Source organism: Geotrypetes seraphini, chromosome 3, assembly GCF_902459505.1.
Source record: "Geotrypetes seraphini chromosome 3, aGeoSer1.1, whole genome shotgun sequence".
Lineage (NCBI taxonomy): Eukaryota > Metazoa > Chordata > Amphibia > Gymnophiona > Dermophiidae > Geotrypetes > Geotrypetes seraphini.
Genome location: NC_047086.1, coordinates 180746619 through 180767276, shown reverse-complemented (window position 1 = coordinate 180767276; position 20658 = coordinate 180746619). Strand labels below are relative to the sequence as shown.

The following is a 20658-nucleotide window of genomic DNA, read 5'->3' as shown; positions in this document are numbered from 1 at the left end:
TCTGATAATTAATTTCAACTTTCTCTGCCTGAGCTATCAGCAAACTAGTTTATCCTTTGGACCAGTGTTCTTCAACCACTGGTCCATGGACCAGTGCCGGTCCACAGAGCCAGCACGTGCATCAGGCCCAAAACAGTGTTCTTCAACCGCCGGTCCACGGTGCGATCAATGTGGCATTATCTTTGAGTCAGCTCCCTCTTCCTAACTGATTCAGTGCACAAAGCCATGGGCAGTGGCTCCTACAGGCATCCTGCGCCTGAACCGGAAGCCTTCTCTCTGATGTTGCAACGTCAGAGGAAAGGCTTCCAGATGAGGCATCGGACGTGCAAGGTGCAATTAGTACTATTATGGGGGCGGGGTCTGGGGTGGAGATTGGGTAGAGATGGGCGGGGTCTGGCCCACGACTTAGCCCAGTGTTCTTCAACCGCCGGTCCACAGAATAATTATTTTATTTCTGCCTGTCCATAGGTGTGTAAAGGTTGAAAAACACTGCTTTGGACTATAAGATGTTCTATAATAACCAACCTCTTTAATTAAGATAATGTGAAACCTCATTTACTACCAACTCTTATTTCTTTCCTATTTTAAAGTTTCTAGCTACCCACTAAAATGTTAGGAAAAATCTGTGATTGTTTTATCTAGAACTGTATTAGGCATTAATGAAACTGAGCTGGTATGGGTCAAATAGTAGACTCTGTTAAGCCAAAATAATAAGGACAAAGATATGGGGGTTTATTTTATAGTATATCAGAGTTTGCATCTTTGAAGGGAGATATACACACATTTACTTTTGGAAACTGTCTGACGCAATATATTCTGAGGATATCTCAGGATGCCTGTTGAATTAGAGCAGCTTTTTAATGTGCAAGATATATTTATTGTTACATTTAAATAGTTCAGCTTGGGAGGGGACAGAAAAGGAAGAAGTGAGCAGGCACGCACGTGTTGTAATTAGGAGGAAGCAAGTTGGGACATGGGAAGGGCCCAAACACGGGACACAGGAGCAGAGGGAGTGTGTTTTTGCTTTTTGGACACAGGAGGCATAAACTTGGGAGAGAGGACGGAAGAAGGGAGGGAAAGAGATGCTGAGGTGGGGGAAGGAATAGAAAGGGAGAATTGGGAGAGATGGTGTACACGGGGAATGGAAGAAAGAGGAGAATTTTTGGTCACAGGAAGGAAGTGAGATACAGATGATAGAGAAGAAAAAGATGAGAGGGATAAATGTGGTGGAGAGGGAACAGTGGGACATATTGAAAGGGATGCAAGAGGGAGGAATGCTGGACATAGTGGTGAAAGGAATGGAGGGAGAGATGTGGCATGGTGCTGGAGAGGGATGACAGGAGAAATGTTGGGCATGGGGCTGGTGGGCAGGGGCAAAAGATGAGAAAGGGATAAATGCTGGACCATGGTAGGAGGAACCAATGGACAGCAACAGAAGAATTTGCAGGAGACGAGAAAGCGGAAAAAAGAAACTGGGACCAACTTGATGGAAAAACAAGTCTCCAGACAACAAAGGTAAAAAATGGAATTTATTGACTAAAATATGTTAGCTTTGGGAAATGTATATAGCAGATGCCTTTGTATTGTGTTCAAAAGAAAAGGAAATGCATTTCTGGTTTTATTTCTACAGTGTTGAAGTACTTGCTGACCCTTGCTGTGGCTGGTGGGGATTCCCAAGCACCGCCAGCAGAGGACCTCCTCTAGAGACGGCCAGAACTCCCCTCCACCAAGCACGCAGTCGCTGGCAGCATCCATGAGCCACTGAGGTGCCAGCATCTGTGACTTGGACGCTACTGCTACCTGCCAAGATTGGCAAAAGGGATCCCTGGCCAACTGCAGAGGAAGTCCTCAGCTGACAACTTGGGGGTCCTCATCAGCTGAGTATTTATATTTTATATTTACATTAGAGGCTCTGGTATAAACCCGTTTACAAAGTATGTATTCTTCCCAATTAATATTTCTAAATTAATAAAGTGTCTTTGCTTATTTGTAAATGGGTCTCTACCAGAGCCTTTAATTCAGTAGCATAATTAAATGAAATAACTACTTCTGAAGTTTATAGGGACGGGCGGGGACGGAGGGGATTCCAGCGGGGACGGGTTTGACTCCTAGCGGGGATGGACAGGGACGGGTTTGATTCTACTGGGGGGGGGGGAGACGGGTTTGATTTCTGTCCCCACGCAACTCTCTGATTTGAACTTAAGCTATTGTGTGGAGGGAATTTGAGGTGGGAATACAATGTGTATTCCCCCTCATCCCGCACTCATCTAGTTCTCCCCAGTCTTTCTCTCTGCCAGCTTCATATATTTTCTAAACCTGCCCTTTATCTCTCACATCTTTTATATTTTTTCTAAACCTGTCCCACCAAAGTGGAGTCCCTGCTCTTTTTCTTCTTCCCCTTTCCCTCTACTATTATCAAAACTCTGTACAACCCCCCCCCCCCCCCCAAAAAAAAAAAAGAAGCCTGGTATTGAACCATTTAATCTTTCTGGTATAAAAATTTTGCCTCCCAAATTTTTAGATAATATGCCAATGGGTTAATACCGAGGAGGGGGCCTAAGACAAGTAAATAACTACCTACTTAGGGCACCAAATATAAATTCAAGAGAAGTCTGAGATGACGATTTGATTGGCTGAACATGAATTCTGCACCATCCTGTGTTCAATTTGTAGAGTTTTATGTAAAATAAAATTTGTCTTCCAAAGTTAGTTATGGGCTATTAAAAAATACATAATTAAGTTGGAAATGCTGCATATAAAAGTATTTACTTATTACTGTATCATTAGGTACTTGATATATTGTCCTTCTGCTAGGACAAACAGAGTGATCTACAAACTAAAAAGTAATGAAATTAGGAATGAGCTGTTTTTACTACTTTTCAAACATAGGGGGTCTTTTACTAAGGTGCGCTAGCTGATTTAGCGTTTGCTAAATATATGCGCGTCCATAGAATATAATGGGTGCTTTTAGCATTTAATGCGTTCTAAATCCGCTAGTGCACCTTTAGTAAAAGAGGGGGGAATAATGAAGCTGCTGAATTTGTAAGATCAGTTTAGAATCAAAATTCTAATCTCCAAATTGTTTTCCCTGAACCTCCCGAGCTTATGAAAAAGAGAGAATTTGGTAGAGCTACTTAACTCTCCTCTGAAGTGGGATTATTTCTTGTTGCTTGGATCTCAGGTCTCCATCTCTTCCATTCTTCTTTGGGCATAAGAGGACTTTTGGAGAATGGCTGTTTCGGGAAATGTAGCTACTTTCCGCCTTCCTACTTTGCCAACCATTGGAGAGATTGTTAAATTGTTTAATCTCCGTGCAGAAAAGCAGCTCTCCCAGAATTTTCTACTGGATTTGAGACTCACAGGTTAGTGATTTCATACCTCTATTTAAAATGTAAGATTGATGTGTTTCACCTTTTTTTTTTTTTTTTAATGCATTTTTATCTGTGTGCATACTTTGTGTGTGTGTTTTGCATTTTTATCTGTATGTATGTTTGTGTAATATATATATACAAGGACTTCATCTTTATTATCAAGAGTATTGATAATGCTTCAGAATATTATGTATACTGTAGATTTTATTCTAGTTACTCATGATTGAGGGAGGAAACTAGAAGCTAACCCCTTGTTCTGTTGATAATATGGTAGACGTACAGGGCCCATGTCACTTGAACATAGGAGCTGTATGATACTAGAAGTAGTTGGTTCAGGGATTGAAGTTTGCTCTGAAAGCACTCGTTTGAAAAGTGTAAATGGTCTATATTTGATAGGTCTTCGGTGGGGGGGAGGCATGGATCATAAGCTGTAGAGAGAGATTTATTTAGTTACACACTACACTCTACAAATTACCATATATACTCAAATATAAACTGAGGTAATCTCCCCCCTCCCCCCCCGAAAAGGAGAGGGGAAGATTGACTTGAATATAAACCGAGGTTAGAAATGTGGGTTATCGCTGTAAGCCAATCTACAAAAAACGTATGGCAGAAATGTCTAGTCTAATACATTATTTAACTTTACAATATCTCATTTTAACCTCTTTGCTTCCCCTACATAAAGTTTTTGTATGTAACACCACACAAAAGATTGAGCCATAAAAATGGATAAAAGTCACAAATCATAAAGATAAAGCCAAGCAACATGGTACTTAATGTATAGCATAGCTAAAACATACATTTAAAATATTACAGAATATAATAAATATAAGAATAACCACAATACTAGCAGATAACTACTAAAATGACATACATTATGCATGTGTACGATGTTACATCATGGAGGTAAAGCACAGCATTTAAGGGAAAACACAGATCAAAGACATGAACATAGCATAAAATTCAGCAATACCATTACTGTGTAGGCAACAGAGATAACATGTGGGAACTTGCACAAAAATGTTTTCCTAGACTATCAATATTCCTTCCTGCTGAAGAACATTTTGTGTTAACTAAAAGTTTAACTGCTGAAGATCATATCTTAAACTTTTTGAATAGCCATAGGGTTCATCTTTCAAAGTACATCAAGCAGTATGGTAGTGGAGCATGGGTTATACTCTGAAAAGGAAAAACTTATCAAATCCTTTGTGGAAGTTATGATTTGTGTTGCTGGTTAACTCCAAAAGCTGTCTTATTTACAAAAGTGTTTGCAAGCTGTGCCGAGGCTTAATTTGAGCCTATACAAGTTTTAATGGTATATGTTGAGAATAACAGTTCAGATTATGCAAAACCTTCCTTCTTTAAATGAATCCTTTAATTTGCAAAAGAAAATTTGTAGCAATGGGCTCGTTTTCATTCCTGCCCGATGGCCACTGCAGTGCTACCACCTCCCCACCCGATGACAGGTACATCTGTCCCTCCCCCCTGGCCGACCAGCACTGTTCTTTTCCAGTCTGAAGCTGAGGTCAATGTTGTTGTTGAGCCGGAGCAGGGCCTTGCTCATCTGCGCATGCTCAAGGCCTCTGCTGGCTCCTTTCCTTTCTCAGATTCTCAGAGAGGATGGGAACCGGCAGGCTTTGATCATACACAAATGCGCAAGACCCTGCTCCGGCTCAACACACAGCATTGGCCTTGGCTTCAGACTGGAAAAGATAGTGCCAGCCAGCCAAGGGGATGGACAGATGTGCCAGTCATCGGGTGGGGAGTTGGTAGCACTGAAGTGGCCTTTGGGCAGGGGTGAAAAGAAGTGTAGGGAAGTGGTAGACCTGAAGTCCTGGTTGGGCAGGGTCAGGAACAGAAGCTCTGCTTAGTGCTAAGGAGGTGATAGACCTGAAGAGCCAGTCAGGTGGGGTTGGGAACAGAAGTGCTGGTTACAGGGAGGAAGCAAGAAAGATCAAGGCTCGAATATAAACTGAGACCTCCCAAAACTCTCTGTTTATATTTGAGTATATATGGTAAGTTGCAGCAATAAAATGTAACACATTGTAATGGTATTCTGACTCAAGTTCACAAGGATCTGACTCAGGTTGACTAGCCAAAGGAAATGTACAGATTTTCATTGTACAGCCTTTAATAAGCAACAGCAGAAAAGATATCTATAAAAAGGCATATTAACTCGCAGGTCTAAATACATGCAGTGACAAAATAGAAGTCAAACTATGCAATCAAGTTATTGCAAATAAGAGCCACGGATCTTAAAGACCTCAGCTGGGATGCTATGCTTCAGGTTTCAACCCAGACTAGCACATATATCAACGATTCACAATGTATAGATCAATTGAAATGCATGCTTGCATCCCTTTTCAAACCATTGGGACTTCTGGGGGTGACGGTAGATGAGGTCGCAAGCACAGAAGGTTCCAGGTGCTGTAGTTAACCCATGAACAGGAGAAAGAACATAAGAATTACTGCTGGCTCAGACCAGTGGTCCATCATGCCCAGCAGTCTGCTCACGCGGCGGACCTTTGGTCAAAGACCAGTGCTCTAAATTAGTCCAGCCTCACCTGCGTACGTTCCGGTTTAGCAGGAACTTGTCCAACTTTGTCTTGAATCCCTGGAGGGTGACAAAGATGGACAAGCTCCTACTAAACCGGAACATACGCAGGTGAGGCTGGGTGCAGTTGAAATAAGTAGAAGAGTACCCACAAGTTTTTATATGGGATGGACAGCATTACTGTTGTTGCTCTAGGCCAGGGGTGTCCAATGTCGGTCCTCGAGGGCCGCAATCCAGTCGGGTTTTCAGGATTTCCCCAATGAATATGCATTGAAAGCAGTGCATGCAAATAGATCTCATGCATATTCATTGGGGAAATCCTGAAAACCCGACTGGACTGCGGCCCTTGAGGACCGACATTGGACACCCCTGCTCTAGGCAGTGCTGTTTCATGACAGGTCATGGTAAGCTCCGACCTCATGCAGGCAAGCTATACTTTAAGCAAAATTTCATTCTCAGGGTGTTAGTTGTTAGCCAGGGGCCAATCTACATCTGTAGGAAATTGTTATACTGTTACAGAAGTCTTGTGGTAGCTTTCTGCATTGGCCCCTGTGCTACTATGTATTAATGTAACACATTAAATCTCATGGTAGTCTCCCCGGAAATCTTTGCTAGCTGGGTGGCATGAAGGAATAGCTGAGTGGAGGGTGTACTGCCTTCATCTTGTCTCTACACCCCCAGACCAGCAGTGGCAGGCTAGAGAAAGGAGGCAATGAGTCCCGGGAATCATGGGAACCTGGAGGCACTGATAATGCCTAATTCTTTCAATTAAATCTAATGACCACAAGGTCACAAAACAGTGTGACAAGCTCAGTGGGGAGAGTCTGAAGAATATACTGGGTTATCAAAAATAATGCTTTGTCTGGTCACAGGTGAAACTTATTTATCCCTTTGCCTTAAATTTTCAAGTGGTGGTTTTTAGTTTTGGTTTTTTTCCTGTACCCAAAGGAGGAATTGTAAAAGTAATTACCGTATTTTCATGCATATAACGCGCGCGTTATACACGATTTTACAAACCGTGCATAACCTTGCGCATTATATGCGTGAGCGCGCTATATAAAAATTTGTTTACATAGTTCCCCCCGACGTCCGTTTCACCCCCCCCCCCCCCCCGCAGGACCGCTCGCACGCACCCGCACCCCAAAGGACCGCTCGCATGCACTCCCACCCGCACTCCCAGCCTGAAGGACGGACCGCTTGCACCCCCACAGCCTCCGGACCCCCCCCATCATATAGAAGCTCCTACCGGTGTCCTGCTGTTTCCTCTTGGCGGTCCCGGCCCTTCTGTGAGCCCTGCGCCTGCGCTGCTTCCTCTTCCGGCGGTCCCGCCCTTTCTCTGACGTCAAGCCCTCTTGCCCCGACTCTCCAACACGATCGGGGCAAGAGGGAGCTCAAGCTCTCTTGCCCCAGCCAACCGCGGCACCCCCGACACGATTGGGGCAAAAGGGAGCCCAAGCCCTCTTGCCCCGCTGACTCCCCAACTCCGCGACAATATCGGGCCAGGAGGGAGCCCAAGCCCTCCTGGCTCTGGCAACCCACACCCCGCTAGTTGTTCGGGCCAGGAGGGAGCCCAAGTCCTCCTGGCCCTGGTGACCCACACCCCGCTAGTTGTTCGGGCCAGGAGGGAGCCCAAACTACACAAAGGTACGGGGAAGGGGGGTGGGGGTGTCATGGGGATCGGCCAGGGGGGTCGCGGGTCGGCTGGGGGGGCGGTTGGAGGTTCTTGGGGGGGCGGTCGTTGGGGGGAGGGGGGGTTTGCGTCGAGGGCATTAGGGCCTGGGATCCCTCCTGCCCGTAATGTAGTGCGGGGTGGGGGTCGCCGTGGCCAGGAGGGTTTGGGCTCCCTCCTGGCCCGAACAACTAGCAGGGGGGGGGGGGGTTGCCAGGGCCAGGAGGACTTGGGCTTCCTCACTTGGGCTCCCTCCTGGCCCGATATTGTCGGGAAGTTGGGGAGTCAGCGGGGCAAGAGTGCTTGGGCTCCCTTTTGCCCCGATCGTGTCAGGGAGTCGGGAGGGCAAGAGGGCTTGAGCTCCCTCTTGCCCCAATCGTGTCGGGGAGTCGGCGGGGCAAGAGGGCTTGACGTCAGAGAAAGGGCGGGACCGCCAAGAGGAAGCAGCAGGACACCGGTAGGAGCTTCTACATGATGGGGGGGGGGGGTCGGGAGGCTGTGGGGGTGCGAGCGGTCATTCAGGGTGGGGGTGGGGGTGCGTGCGAGTGGTCCTTCGGGGTGGGGGTGCGAGCAGTCCTGCGGGGGGGGGGGTGAATCGGACGTTGGGGGCGGCATCAGGCTTTCAGGGTGGGGACAGGACTTCAAGGGGGAGAGGAGAGTCAGAGCGGGCGAAAGGAGAGTCGGGGTGGCCAGAGGAGAGTCGGGGGCGGGCGAAAGGAGAGACGGGTGGCGACGGGAGAGTCGGGCAGCATGCGCGGTATACGGGTGTGCGCGGTAAATAAAAATTTCTGTACATAAATTTGTGTTTCCCGCGCGCTATACCCGTGTGCGCGTTTTACACGGGTGCGCGTTATCTACGTGAAAATACGGTACTAGACTCTGGAGGTGAAAGACTGCTTCCTGGCAGACAAAGCTGAGAATGGTATGAAGGAAACATATATTTATCCAAGTTGCACTCTAGTTGAGATACCCCCACATTGATTGTTGAAACTCCAGGATTAAAATAACAGAAGAAAATCTGTAGCAGTGTTTGCACGGAAACAAAACTGATAAATATGCCCCATAGCTGGTGAAGAGCTTTGATGTAACAAATGTTTACACGTTGATTTTCTTTTGTTTGTCTTGTTTGTTTTTCAGATAAGATAGTGCGAAAAGCTGGCATGTTAAGAGACGCCTACGTCTTGGAAGTGGGTCCTGGGCCTGGTGGAATCACAAGGTCTATCCTCAATGCTGGTGTTGCCAAACTCCTGGTAGTTGAAAAGGACACTCGATTTATCGCTGGGCTGAAGGTGTTATTAATTCACTTCAAGTCATCATTTTTACACTGTAGGAGTGCTCTGTATCAAGAGAGAGAGAGAGAGACTAAGTTGGTCCATATTTTACTCCTGTGTGGCTGAAATTCAGTGATGCAGTGGAGGTAAAGCCAGGAATGGCTTAGTTTCTCTCTTACAACTTGGAGTTATCTGGTAACCCCAGCCATTTTTCAAATGTAGGAAAAATGTTAAACTTGCTTGTTTAGATGTTTTCTGCTTTCTTCAAGTACTTTCCTGGTCTAGGTTTTTAATAGGACAGATGGGAGTAAATTTGCTGGCATGCAGTCCTGTTCCTTTGGAAGAATGCTCTTTGACATGGTTTACTTTGCTATAGCTTCAAAGATGCTTGAAAACAAAGTTTTTAAAAAAGACCTATAAAGATTTCCCTCATCCCTGTCTCCTAAGATTATTAGTTCTAGCCCAAGTCTTTAAAATAAATGTTCTAGCCCTGAAAGTTGAACTATTATGGGGATCATTTTTTTTATTTTTTTTTTTACAACAGAAAAAATGTGCTAGCACAAGTGTGGGAAGATTGACACTAGCCTGTGATCACTCGGACAAATAAGGCAGTACAAAGCTAAGAACATACACAAAAGTGGAGGAAACCTCCCACACACACCTCGTAGGTTAAAAAAAAAACCTCCACTAGTAATCTTCAGTCTATAAAACTCTGTAGAAAAACCCTTGTAACAAGTTCACAGTGTGGCTCATCAATCAATCCCATACTGCATTGGAAGAATGCTAATAACTGCACATTCAAAAGCTCAGACAAAGTACAAGTGCAGTAAAAATCAGCTGAATTTCTGTCGTAGTCCTGCTCTGGCTGCAAGTCAGACACCGGTTTTTCAACTCCTCCCAGCACACAAATTCACAATAGAAGTCTGCACGGGAACGAGAATCGCCGGAATCCCCCCTAACCCACGGGACTCCCACGGGGATGGAAGGCTTTGGAAGCAGGGTTCGTCCATATAATATAATGGAACGTCAGCCTTAGTAAAAGAGGGGAGTTATAAGTTAATTACCTGAACAGAAAACAAAAAAAGAGTTCCACCAAAGAGATTCCACAAGGAAAACAGCAGCGCAAACACAAAATAAACTGTGGAATTGATGATCCTGTCAGAAGTAATTGCTGCTTTTTATGCGGACGGGCGGGGATGGAGGTAATTCCTTGCGGGGACGGGTGGGGACGGAGAGGATCCTGGCAGGGCCGGGTGGGGATGGGTGGGATTTCTGTCCCCGTTCAGCTCTCTAGTTCACAATCCAACGCTGAGGATCCACAGGACTTCCCTGGTTTCACTGCATTGAAATAAACACTGCAGGCAGAAACATGGCCCCAGAAATCTTTTCACCCGACAGTGGAATCCCTGTTTGGCAAAGATGCTGCATCAGGGGTAGCATATCTGTATTACACAATTCACCTAGCAAACCATAATACTTCAGGAAAGGAATGGAAAACAAAGCTGAATCTAGTACCTTCATTGCATTCCCCCTAGTCCTAGTATTTTTGGAAAGTGAACAAGTGAATCACATCTACCCTTTCCACGCCACTCATTATTTTATAGACTCACTAGTCTTTAAGCCCGTTACATTAACGGGTGCTAGAATATGTGTGTGTCTGTCTTTCTTTCTTTTTCCCTACTTGGCCTCTTTCTGTCTCTCTTTCCTCAGCTGTCCTCCACCACCCCTGCCTGCTCCCCCTGTCCAGCAGTAGCCCTTCTCTCTTCCTTTTACCTCCCAGCAGAAGGCCTCCCTTCCTGTTACCTCCCCCCTGTCCTGCAGCACCCTTTCCCTGCTCCCCCTGTGCAGCAGGAGCCCTTCTCCCTTTGTTTTAAGTCTCCCCTGTCCAGCAGCACCCCTTCACTGCTCCTCCTGTCCAGCAGTAGGTCTTCTCCCTTCCTTTTACCTCCCCCCCTGTACTGCAGCACCTCTTCCCTGCTCCCCCTGTACAGCAGCACCCCTTACCTGTTCCCCCTGTCCAGTCTGGCGATCTCCAGACATCGGGCTGGCTCCTGCAGGGAGTCTTGTTCCTGCCCTGCCCCCGCCGGGGTGCACCGGGGAGGGGTGCGCTGGGGAGGGAGCGACGACGAACTCTGCCTTACAGTGAGTGAGGGGGGATTCGAAGCGTGCATGTGCACTCCTACCTGCCACAGACACATGGATCACGGAACATGCAGATAGGAGTGCGCATATGCACTTACGGTTTTAATATTATAGATATCGCCCCTGAGCCATCTCTTCTCCAAGCTGAAGAGCCTTAGCCACTTTAGCCTTTCCTCATAGGGACGTTGTCTCATTCCTTTTATCATTTTCATCACCCTTCTCTGTGCCTTTTCTTATTCCACTACACTTCTCCTCCCTCTGAATCCGCGGTTTCAGCATCCATGGATTCTGTTGTTTGTGGGGGTTTTTTTAAATTTTTTTTTTTTAATTAAAGCTGTATTCTGGACCTTCCCCGCCTCCCTCCTGCTTTCCCCCTGAATCCCTTAAGCCTTACCTGGTGGTCTAGCGGGTTTTCGGGGCAGGAGCGATCTTCCTACGCTCCTGCCCCGTGCAGATCACTCATAGGAAATGGCTGCCGTGAGCTCCTGTCATAGTCCCTTTTTTTTTTTTTTAAAGATATGGCAACCAGAATTGCACACAATATTCGAGGTGCGGCCGTACCATAGAGCGGTACAAAAGCATATAACATTTTCATATTTTTCCATTCCTTCCTTTCCTAATAATTCCTAATATTCTATTTGCTTTCTTAGCCACCACTGCACAGCTGAGGGTTTCAACATATCCTCAACAATGTTAAAATATGTATGCTTTACAGGGTTTCAGCATCAACTTTTTCAATATGAACTTTTTCATGAACTTTTTCAATATCCTTATGCACTTTTGCTATCAAGTGACACTATGAAATTTCAATGTGATGCAGCATGGCACTTTTTATTGAATAATTTTAGCATGAATTTTTTGTGAGCACTATGCACTTTAATTTCCTTTAACATAGGGCTCCTTTTATCAAGGCGCGCTACGGGGGTTAGCGCGTCAGACATTTCATCACGGCTAACCCCCGCGGCAGCCTAAAATCCTAACACCTCGTCAATGGAGGCGTTAGGTACTAGCACGGCAGGCGGTTAACGCCGGTATTCTGTGCGTTAAACTGCTACCGCGCCTTTGTAAAAGGACCCCATAGTGACGATTTTGGAAGTTTATTTACTTTATTCATAGACTTTGTTTATTTTTATTTTTCCTTTCTCCCCTGGTGTGAATGTTTGATTATGATTCAGATGGAATTATTATTTTTTTTTTATAAAATCTTTATTCATTTTAAAACTTACAATAAGTGTGACAGTAGGTTGAAACATTTTAACATTAAATATAACACTTAATAATCAGCAGTAATTCAAATCATATAATATTATCTCCCTCCCCGCCCTTTCATAACAAAATATAAATACCATATGATAAAACTTTTTCCCCTTCTTTCCTATATATTAGATGATAGACTAAAAAAAAAAAAAAAATTACCCCCCCCATATATTGAACTTATAAATTTGAGGGGAAAATGGTATCTATTCATTACAATATTTTAACAGCTCCCACACATCTTGAAACTTCCTTAAGTACCCCTGCTGTGTAGCTATAGTTCTTTCCATTTTATATATATATGGCACGAGTTCCACCAAAAATTTTATAATTCAGTCTATTCCAGTCCTTCCAATTACCGTATTTGCCGGCTTATAAGACGACTGGGCGTATAAGACGACCCCCCAACTTTTACAGTTAAAATATAGAGTTTGTTATATACTCGCCGTATAAGACTACCCCTTCTTCCGCACACCTTCTGCACAACAAATAAAACTTAAAAGAACATCAGAATTTATTTCAACAATTTTAATTCAAATGTTTATGACATGCAGGTACTTAGCAGGAAAACTGTTACAAACCTGATTTGATTGGTGCCCTCCCTGTCCCATCCCTTTCCCTCCTCCCCTACCAACAGCATCTCTCCTTCTAACTCCCTTCAAGTCCAGTAACAGATCTCCCTTTTCCAGCACCTTCCCTGCCTCCTACAGTGGCTTCCTCCCCTTCCAGCAGCTCTCCGTACTTGCCTGCAGAAAGTTGCCGGTAAATCACTGCCCTGGCAAATTGGAGAGCTGGTGGGAGGGGAGACAGCCACTGTGAAGGCTCCCCAGGATCTTGTTCGCACACGCTGACCATCTCCCTCCACCTGCACCTGAATCTGCAGCTCTCTCCGCGGCCCTCTTCAGCAACTCGGCAGGGGCGGCGATCAAGACACGCTGCCGACGTCGGGACCTTCACTCTCTAAGTCCCGCCTATTTTGTTTCAACTTCCTGTTTCCGAACAGGCGAGACTCAGAGAGGGAAGGCCCCGACGTTGGCAGCCTATCTTGATCCTTTACAAAAGTAACTAGCCCAGAATGTGGTCAGCTTAGCCAAGGTAAGCCACGTTCTCCTGCAAAACTGAAAATGTTTTCACCAAATGGAATTGCTATTTCATTTTAATTAGCTTTTCCTCAGGGTAGCCCTTGTGTGAACTATTTTCCAGGCAATAATCTCCAGCGATAAAGGAGTTAAAAATAGCAGCCAAGCAATATTCCCCTGTCAAAAACTTGGGATAAGGTGTAGCTGAGCAAGGTGTAGGTTGTGTAATTCATTCATAAAGCACCGAACTTCCCGGGCCAGCGCATTCTGTTCTGTCGGCTTTCTAAAGGAAAGTTTAAACACCATTAAAGATTTTGCCAGCATGCGTTCTCTAGGGGTAATGCTCCTTGCAGTGCCAGAACTTCAATCTGCTATTGGGATAACTTATACAGACAACTGAGAAACATAGAAACATAGAGCTATCCTAAAGAAGCTGCATTATTTAATCCCCCCCCCCTCCCCGATTGATTGATCGCCTGAGGCTGGGAGGAACATTAATCAACAGAAACCGCAGTCGGCAGGAAATTTAACTGCCGACTTGATCTCGCCGGTCCTGCGCGGACCGGCAGAAATTTTCAGTAAAGGCATGTAAACAGTACCCGGCGTATAAGACGACCCCCGACTTTGGGGAGGATTTTAAGGTACTGAAAAGTTGTCTTATACGCCGGCAAATACGGTACATGTAATTTGTTATATGGCAACCCCTGTCATTATAAGCAAAAGCTTGTTGTTATTCGAAGATAATTGACTCTTTGCCCTCATTGACATGCCAAATAATATAGTATCGTATGACAATGCCACCGGATTTTCTAATAAACTATTAATTTGGCCCCAAATTGATTTCCAAAAAGCCATAATAGATGGACAATCAAACTTGATTAAATTGATTATATTAAATAGGACTAAATGATATATGGGGCAGTTCTCATTTAGACTCATGTCTGGTGCTGGTCACTTATGAGTCACGGCCCAAGCCCACAATCCTTCATTTGTATGTGAAGGACTCATACTGATGTCCATTATTTAAAGAATTTTTTGTTTAAAAACTCTTTCATCAATTTTACAATCTTCTGAGTCCAAACATTCTCCCCAAGGGATTAAGAGTGTTAGCCAATTATATATTGAATTTTAGATTGGATATTATTGGCAACAACATTGTCCTAAGGGTTTCATTTTTTGAGCTGGCTTTACAGGTACAACATTCTTGTTCATGAATCTGTCAGCAGGTGGCGCTCTGAATACGATAAGCTGCTTAACTAATAGAACTACATTTCAGATTGCAAGAGGGAAACAAAATGATTTTTGTTTAGGGAGAAGTTATCAACTTCATTAAGATGGGTTATTTTATCACTAACTTATGCTATTTAAGGACCAGGCCCATTTTATGCAATGAAACTGAGTTACTAATAACCTGGGTTAACAGTAAAATAGCAGGTATTAACAATAACCCATGTTGATAATTTCCCCCCTTAGAGTCCAGCAAAGAGTTTTGCAGAGATAATCTGTCTGTGATTCCTCTGATTTTTGCAAATAAAATTGTAAGATTTTTAAAAATTTCCAGTCTTCAGGCCTTCCCTTTTCATGGTCTAATGGTTAAAGCACTGTGCTGCGAACCAGGGAAGCCTGGTTTCGGATCCCATTGCTGCCAGTTTTGATCTTAGTCAAGTCAACCCTCCGTTAGATTGTGAGCCCTCCAGGGAAAGGGAAATACTTAATGTAGCTGCATATAACTCACCTTCAACTACTACTGAAAAAGGTGCAAGCTAAATGCACTGTCCCTCTCCCACCTCCTCTTTTCATAGCACAGTAGAATCAACAGATGAAAAAAGCTGAGCAGTAGCAGAAAAACTCAGTATATTCAAAGTCTGTAAAAGAGTTTTAACTTCCGGTAAACGTTAAAAAATGGCTGAAGTTTGTCAAACTGAGAAGTCCTTAAAACATAAATGAGGCAATTCTATAATTAGGTGCCTCCATTTAGACAACCGGAGGCCATATGGTAGAAGCCTGTTCTATAATGTAATCTAGGCACTTAGGTTCTGTGATAGAATACTGATACCCCAGGTCTATGGCATACCTGGTGATAAGTGCAGGTGCCTAAATGTGGCAGAGATGCACATAACTTACAGTATGCTGTAGGCTATGTGCATGAGTGGAATCCCTGCCCATGCTCTTCCTCTGTGTGTGCCTTTGCCAGTGAAGCGAGTATTTGCTCTAAGACACTCTGCTAGCTGACACTTAACACATGCAAAGTATGCATACATGCTGGGGCCTAAATTGTAAAGCTGCCCTTACAGTGCCTTGTAAAAGTCTTTTCACTCCTTTATATTTTGCACATTCTGTTGTCTAAAAATACAAATCAATATATGTCAAAGTAGTTCTTTTCACTGATCTATACAACATACTTACTATACGGGTTCAACATGACAGTGCAATTAAGAAACCAAAAAGTATTGATTGGAAAAAGTCACACCCTTTGTCATAGCAAACCTAAATTATCTGTTTCCAAAATTGTCTTTAACAAGGCCTATCATTTATTTAAATGCCCATTCTCAGTAGCTGGGCTGATTTTAATACTCCCACTGCATTCCATGGAAACTGCCCTTACTAAAGTTTCCAGTGACCTGTTCCTGGCCAGATCCAAAGGCTTCTACTTTATCCTAATCCTTCTTGATCTATCTGCCACCTTTGATACTATTGATCATCACCTACTTGTTCATATGCTCTCCTCACTGGGATTCCAGGGTTTTACTCTCTCCCATCACACCTTCAGTGTATACAATGGTGGTTCATCCCCCACAGCTATCCTGCTATCTATTGGTGTATCTCAAGGCTCTGTCCTGGAACCACTCCTTTTCACAATCTACACCTGCTCACTTGGAGCGCTGATCTCCCACGGTTTCCAGTATCATCTCTATGCTGATCTACCTGTTTGTATCAGATATCTCTACCGAAACCCAGACCCGAGTCTCAGCCTGTCTGTCCAACATTGCCACCTGGATGTCTCACAATCATCTAAAACTGAATATGGCTAAAATGGTGCTGCTCATATTCCTGCCTAAACCCACTTCCCCCATTCTCTGTCTCTGTGGACAACACTCTCATCCTCCCTGTCTTGTCTGCTCGAAATCTCGGGGTCATCTTTGATCACTCACTCACTCTCACACACTCTCTCTCCCCTAAAACCTGCTGCTTCTTCCTCCTATAATATTACCAAAATCTGAGCACACTACCAAAACCCATATCCACGTCCTCATCACCTCAGCCATCTCCCCCCTTCAATCTGCATGACTCGTATATTCGAGAGCTTCTATACCACGTTAACCCTCCTCTTACTGACCTACAAATGCATTCACTTGGTAGCCCCTCATTATCTTTCTTCACTTATCTCCTCCTGTGTCGTCGTCCCCCCGTGAGCTCTGCTCAGCCAGTAGGTCCCTCCTATCTGTGCCCTTTTCCACTGCCAGCTACAGACTCCGTTCCTTCTGTCTTGCAGCACCATGTTCCTTGAGCAAACTGCCTGAATCCCTGTGGTGGGCTCCATCTCTGGCAGTGTCCAATTCCAAGTTAAAATCCCACCTATTCAAGACTGCTTCAACTCCTAACTCCTCTCATCTTGGGTTCTGCATCTCCGAACCCTATATGTCATGTCTGTCTGATCATTCTGAGCAGGGAATGTCTATTAAATGTCAAAATGTACAGCACTGCGTACACTTTTCAGCACTATATTACTATCCATTCAGTCATGTCTGACCCTTGGATACTCTGTAGGCCAGTCCTCACCATGCTTCTCTGTTTTCCACAGTTTCTTTCAATTGTATGATGTTCATTCCTGTGTCATTCTTGATGGTATCCAGCCAACTGTCCTTTGGTCTCACCTGCTTCCTTTTACCACTGCCATTCCGAGTAGCACCTCCTTTTCTAGTGAATTCACCTCATCACATGTACAAAATAGGTCAGTTTTTGTCAGGAACAACTCTGGGTTAATATGATCAAGAACATCTTTGTTGGTGATTCTAGCTGTCCATGGACTTCTCCAGTACCACAGTTCGAAGGCAACAATTTTTCTTCTGCTTTCGTGTGTGTCCATGTCTCGCAGCCATAAATTGCAATTGGGAACACAATGACTTTGTCTGATGGTGACTGAGACATCCTTGCATTTCCATATTTGGCCCGTGCTCACCATGGCTGCACACCCCAGTTCTAATCGACGCTTGATCTCTACTGTCGAACTGCCACTGTGATCAGTGAGGGACCCAAGGAAAATGAAGCTGTCAACCACTTCTATTTCTTCATTGTTGATCTTTATGTGGACTTTTTTGTTGGTGGTATTCATGATTTTGGTCTTCTTGATGTTCAGGTAAAGTCCGATCTTCTCGCTTTCAGCTTCAGGATAATGATAATTAGTAGTAGTAGAGCTGTTTGTTGGATGAAGTGAATCTGAAACAAAGGTCTAAATATGCAAAGCATGGAATTGACAGAAAAACCTGTGATAAAGCTAGTCGGAAATACAAATTGGTAGAATCCTATAAGAGTTTCTATGTATCTGAAGCAGTTTGGCACCACTGACACACTGCTTTAGTCAGGTAAAAATTCCAAAGTTGGGAGCCAAGAGTAAAGTATACTGTTAAGAAAGGTTACTGTGACGACTAAGGCTATTTTAAAGGAACTACAGAGGTCTTGGGTAGACAGAAGGAAAATAATTTATTTTCAGTAAATTCAAGGTTACTCCACATGGCCTGTATGGCAGGGTGACATGAGGGAAGCCTCTGCAAAGAAAAGCGATATTGCCGTGCCTTTGAACCCCCCCCCTAAAAAAAAAACCCCAAACAAAAAAAATCCTTAGACACTATGTACATGTATTTTGTGGTCTGATGAGACCAAAGTGTTCTCCGTGCTAAGAAACATTCATGGTGTTACTCAGTGCAGCATTACAGATTTTGTGTACAATCATTTTTCATCCATTTGGTTCCTGATATTCTATGTACTGAGCATCTTGGACCCCTGAGGAAGAAGTGTTTTTCAAAACATGGATCGTGTTGGGTCCGGGACGCTTTACAACAAGAACCAATTTTTTATTATTTTATTGATGTTTTTATGATTTTTATTGAATAAACTAGTTTTTTAGCCCGTTACATTAAAGGGTGCTAGAATAGATGTGTAGACTTAGGCATTTCTTTCTTTCTTTTTCCCTGGCCTGTCTGTCTTTCTTTCTGTCTCTCCCCCCTGTCCAGCAGCACCACTTCCCTGCTCCCCCTGTCCAGCAGTAGCCCTTCTCCCTTACTTTTACCTCCCTCCTGTCCAGTAGTACTCCTTCTCCCTTCCCTGCTCCCCCTGTCCAAGATCACTACCTATCCCCTCCCCCTAAAGCAAAGCAAGATAGTTTCCTGTCCCCAACAAATCATACCCCCTTTACCTAAACCAATGCAAGATAGTTCACAGCTTCCCCAGCACATACCCTTCCCCCAAAACAAAGCAAAATAGCTCCCTTTCCCAAGCACATTTATCTGAGAAGTGTCCCTTGTTTTCGGAGGCAGCTGGGGCAGGGCCCACTGCAGGCTCCTTTTGTCAGCTGGGGAAACTGCTGTGCGAAAACCTCCACCGCCGCAGGCTCCTTATGTTGGCGCACCAAACTGTCGCAGGCTCCTTTCAAAGCAGGGGAAACGGGCGCACACAAAACACAACCGTTGCTGGGAAACTGCCGTGCGGAAACTGACACAGGCTCTTTCTAACGCGCAATTGGGGGCACTGTACCACAGATCACGGACCCACCGATTTTGAAGTGCACATGCGCACTAAGGGTTTTATTATAGCGGATTCCTGCACCTTGTACATTTTCTGCAGTCTTGTTTTAGTTTTTTGCGTTGCATCTTTACTGTAGTTCCTGTTGGGTTTCTTTTTGCTTTGCCAAACAAACACAGGATATCATCCTGCTAATATTCCTGCAGTAAAGCATGGTAATGGCAGCATTAGGTTGTGGAGAGGCAGTTCTACAGCAATGGGGACAAGGAGGCTTGTGAAGATCAGTGGAAAGATGGATGGTGCAAAGCATAGGTGGATCTTGAAGGAAAACCTGTTCAGTCTGCCACAGGTTTGGGGAGGAGACTCGCCTTTCCTCAGAACAGTGATCAAAAGCAGCAGTTGATCTCCTAACTAATGTGAAAGGCTTGATGCTATTCTGCCAAGAAGCCTGGGACAAAAACAACTCGTGGCCCTTATTGCTGCAAAAATGGCTTTCTACCAGATATTGAATCGAGGATGTTGAAAATGTTTTGGTTTCTTACTCGGTCCTTTTTGAATATTCCCAGAATACTTCTTTCACATAAAATATAGTACTTTGAATTCATTTGGACTTATGGTATCAGGCAGCGGAATGTGAAAAAAATGTATAAGGATGTGAGGACTTTTAAAACATACTGCAATTATATCAATGACAAGGTAGGTGGGAGTCCAAAAACAAGAAGTGGGTAAACAAAATCTGTATTGTGTTCTTCATTTTTTTTTTAAGTATCTCTAGGCATACAATCTGCCTGTGGGAAGATGATGCAGTGGGTGGGAAGAAATAGATGAGTCATTAGGTATGTGTTGGATTTTGTTGACGTGTATATATGTTGGTCTGTGTCTTTAGTATAGATTAAATTGGAATAGCTTGATGCCAGAAAAAAAAATATCCTTTTCATTTTATTTTCTGTATGGAAAAATAGTCATACTGCATATTTTTTGCTTTAATTTTTTGTGGCCCTATGATGATATGAAAATGAGTAGAAAAGGCATATGCAGCAGAATGGGGCAGACTTCAGAGTTCATGGCCCCATCAATATTTTACCCTAGTATCAGCAACTAGAGAGCTTCAGGCAGAGCTGGAGATTGTTTGATTGGTTAGGCCCCTCCAACTAAAATGCTGTTCCTTCTGCCCTTGGTTATTGTATGGGATCATGATGTGCTCAGTGCTATAACATGAGTACTTTTCTTAAAACTGACCGGCCAATGAAAGTCATATTTGAACACAATAAGAACGGCCATACTGGGACAGATCAAAGGTCCATCAAGCCCAGTATCCTCTTTCCAACGGTGGCCAACCCAGGTCCCAAGTACCTAGCTAGATCCCAAGTAGTAAAACAGATTTTATGCTGTTTATCCTAGGAGTAAGCAGTGGATTTCCCCAAGCATTTGTCGTTTATTTTCCTTCTGTGGTTCTTCTGGACAATGTTGAGATTCCTGTGCATCATCAGTGTCGATATTTAGCAGTAAGTTTAGATTCCACACTCTCCTTTAAGCCACAGGTTAAGTTTGTGGTATCCCTTGTTTTTATTTTTAAGCT

The 20658-nt window shown here is 44.1% G+C and overlaps 1 protein-coding gene across 3 annotated transcripts in view; it reads left to right on the top strand.

Annotated features, from left to right (window-relative positions):
- Positions 1 to 20658, top strand: part of TFB1M (transcription factor B1, mitochondrial) — a 108489-nt gene that overhangs the window by 1509 nt on the left and 86322 nt on the right. For all 3 annotated transcript variants that reach the window (XM_033939227.1, XM_033939228.1, XM_033939225.1), the window contains exons 2-3: positions 3182 to 3362; positions 8732 to 8883. In XM_033939227.1, coding sequence (XP_033795118.1) covers positions 3230 to 3362; positions 8732 to 8883 — 285 coding nt within the window. In that variant the 5' untranslated portion in view covers positions 3182 to 3229. The remainder of the gene's footprint in view (positions 1 to 3181; positions 3363 to 8731; positions 8884 to 20658) is intronic.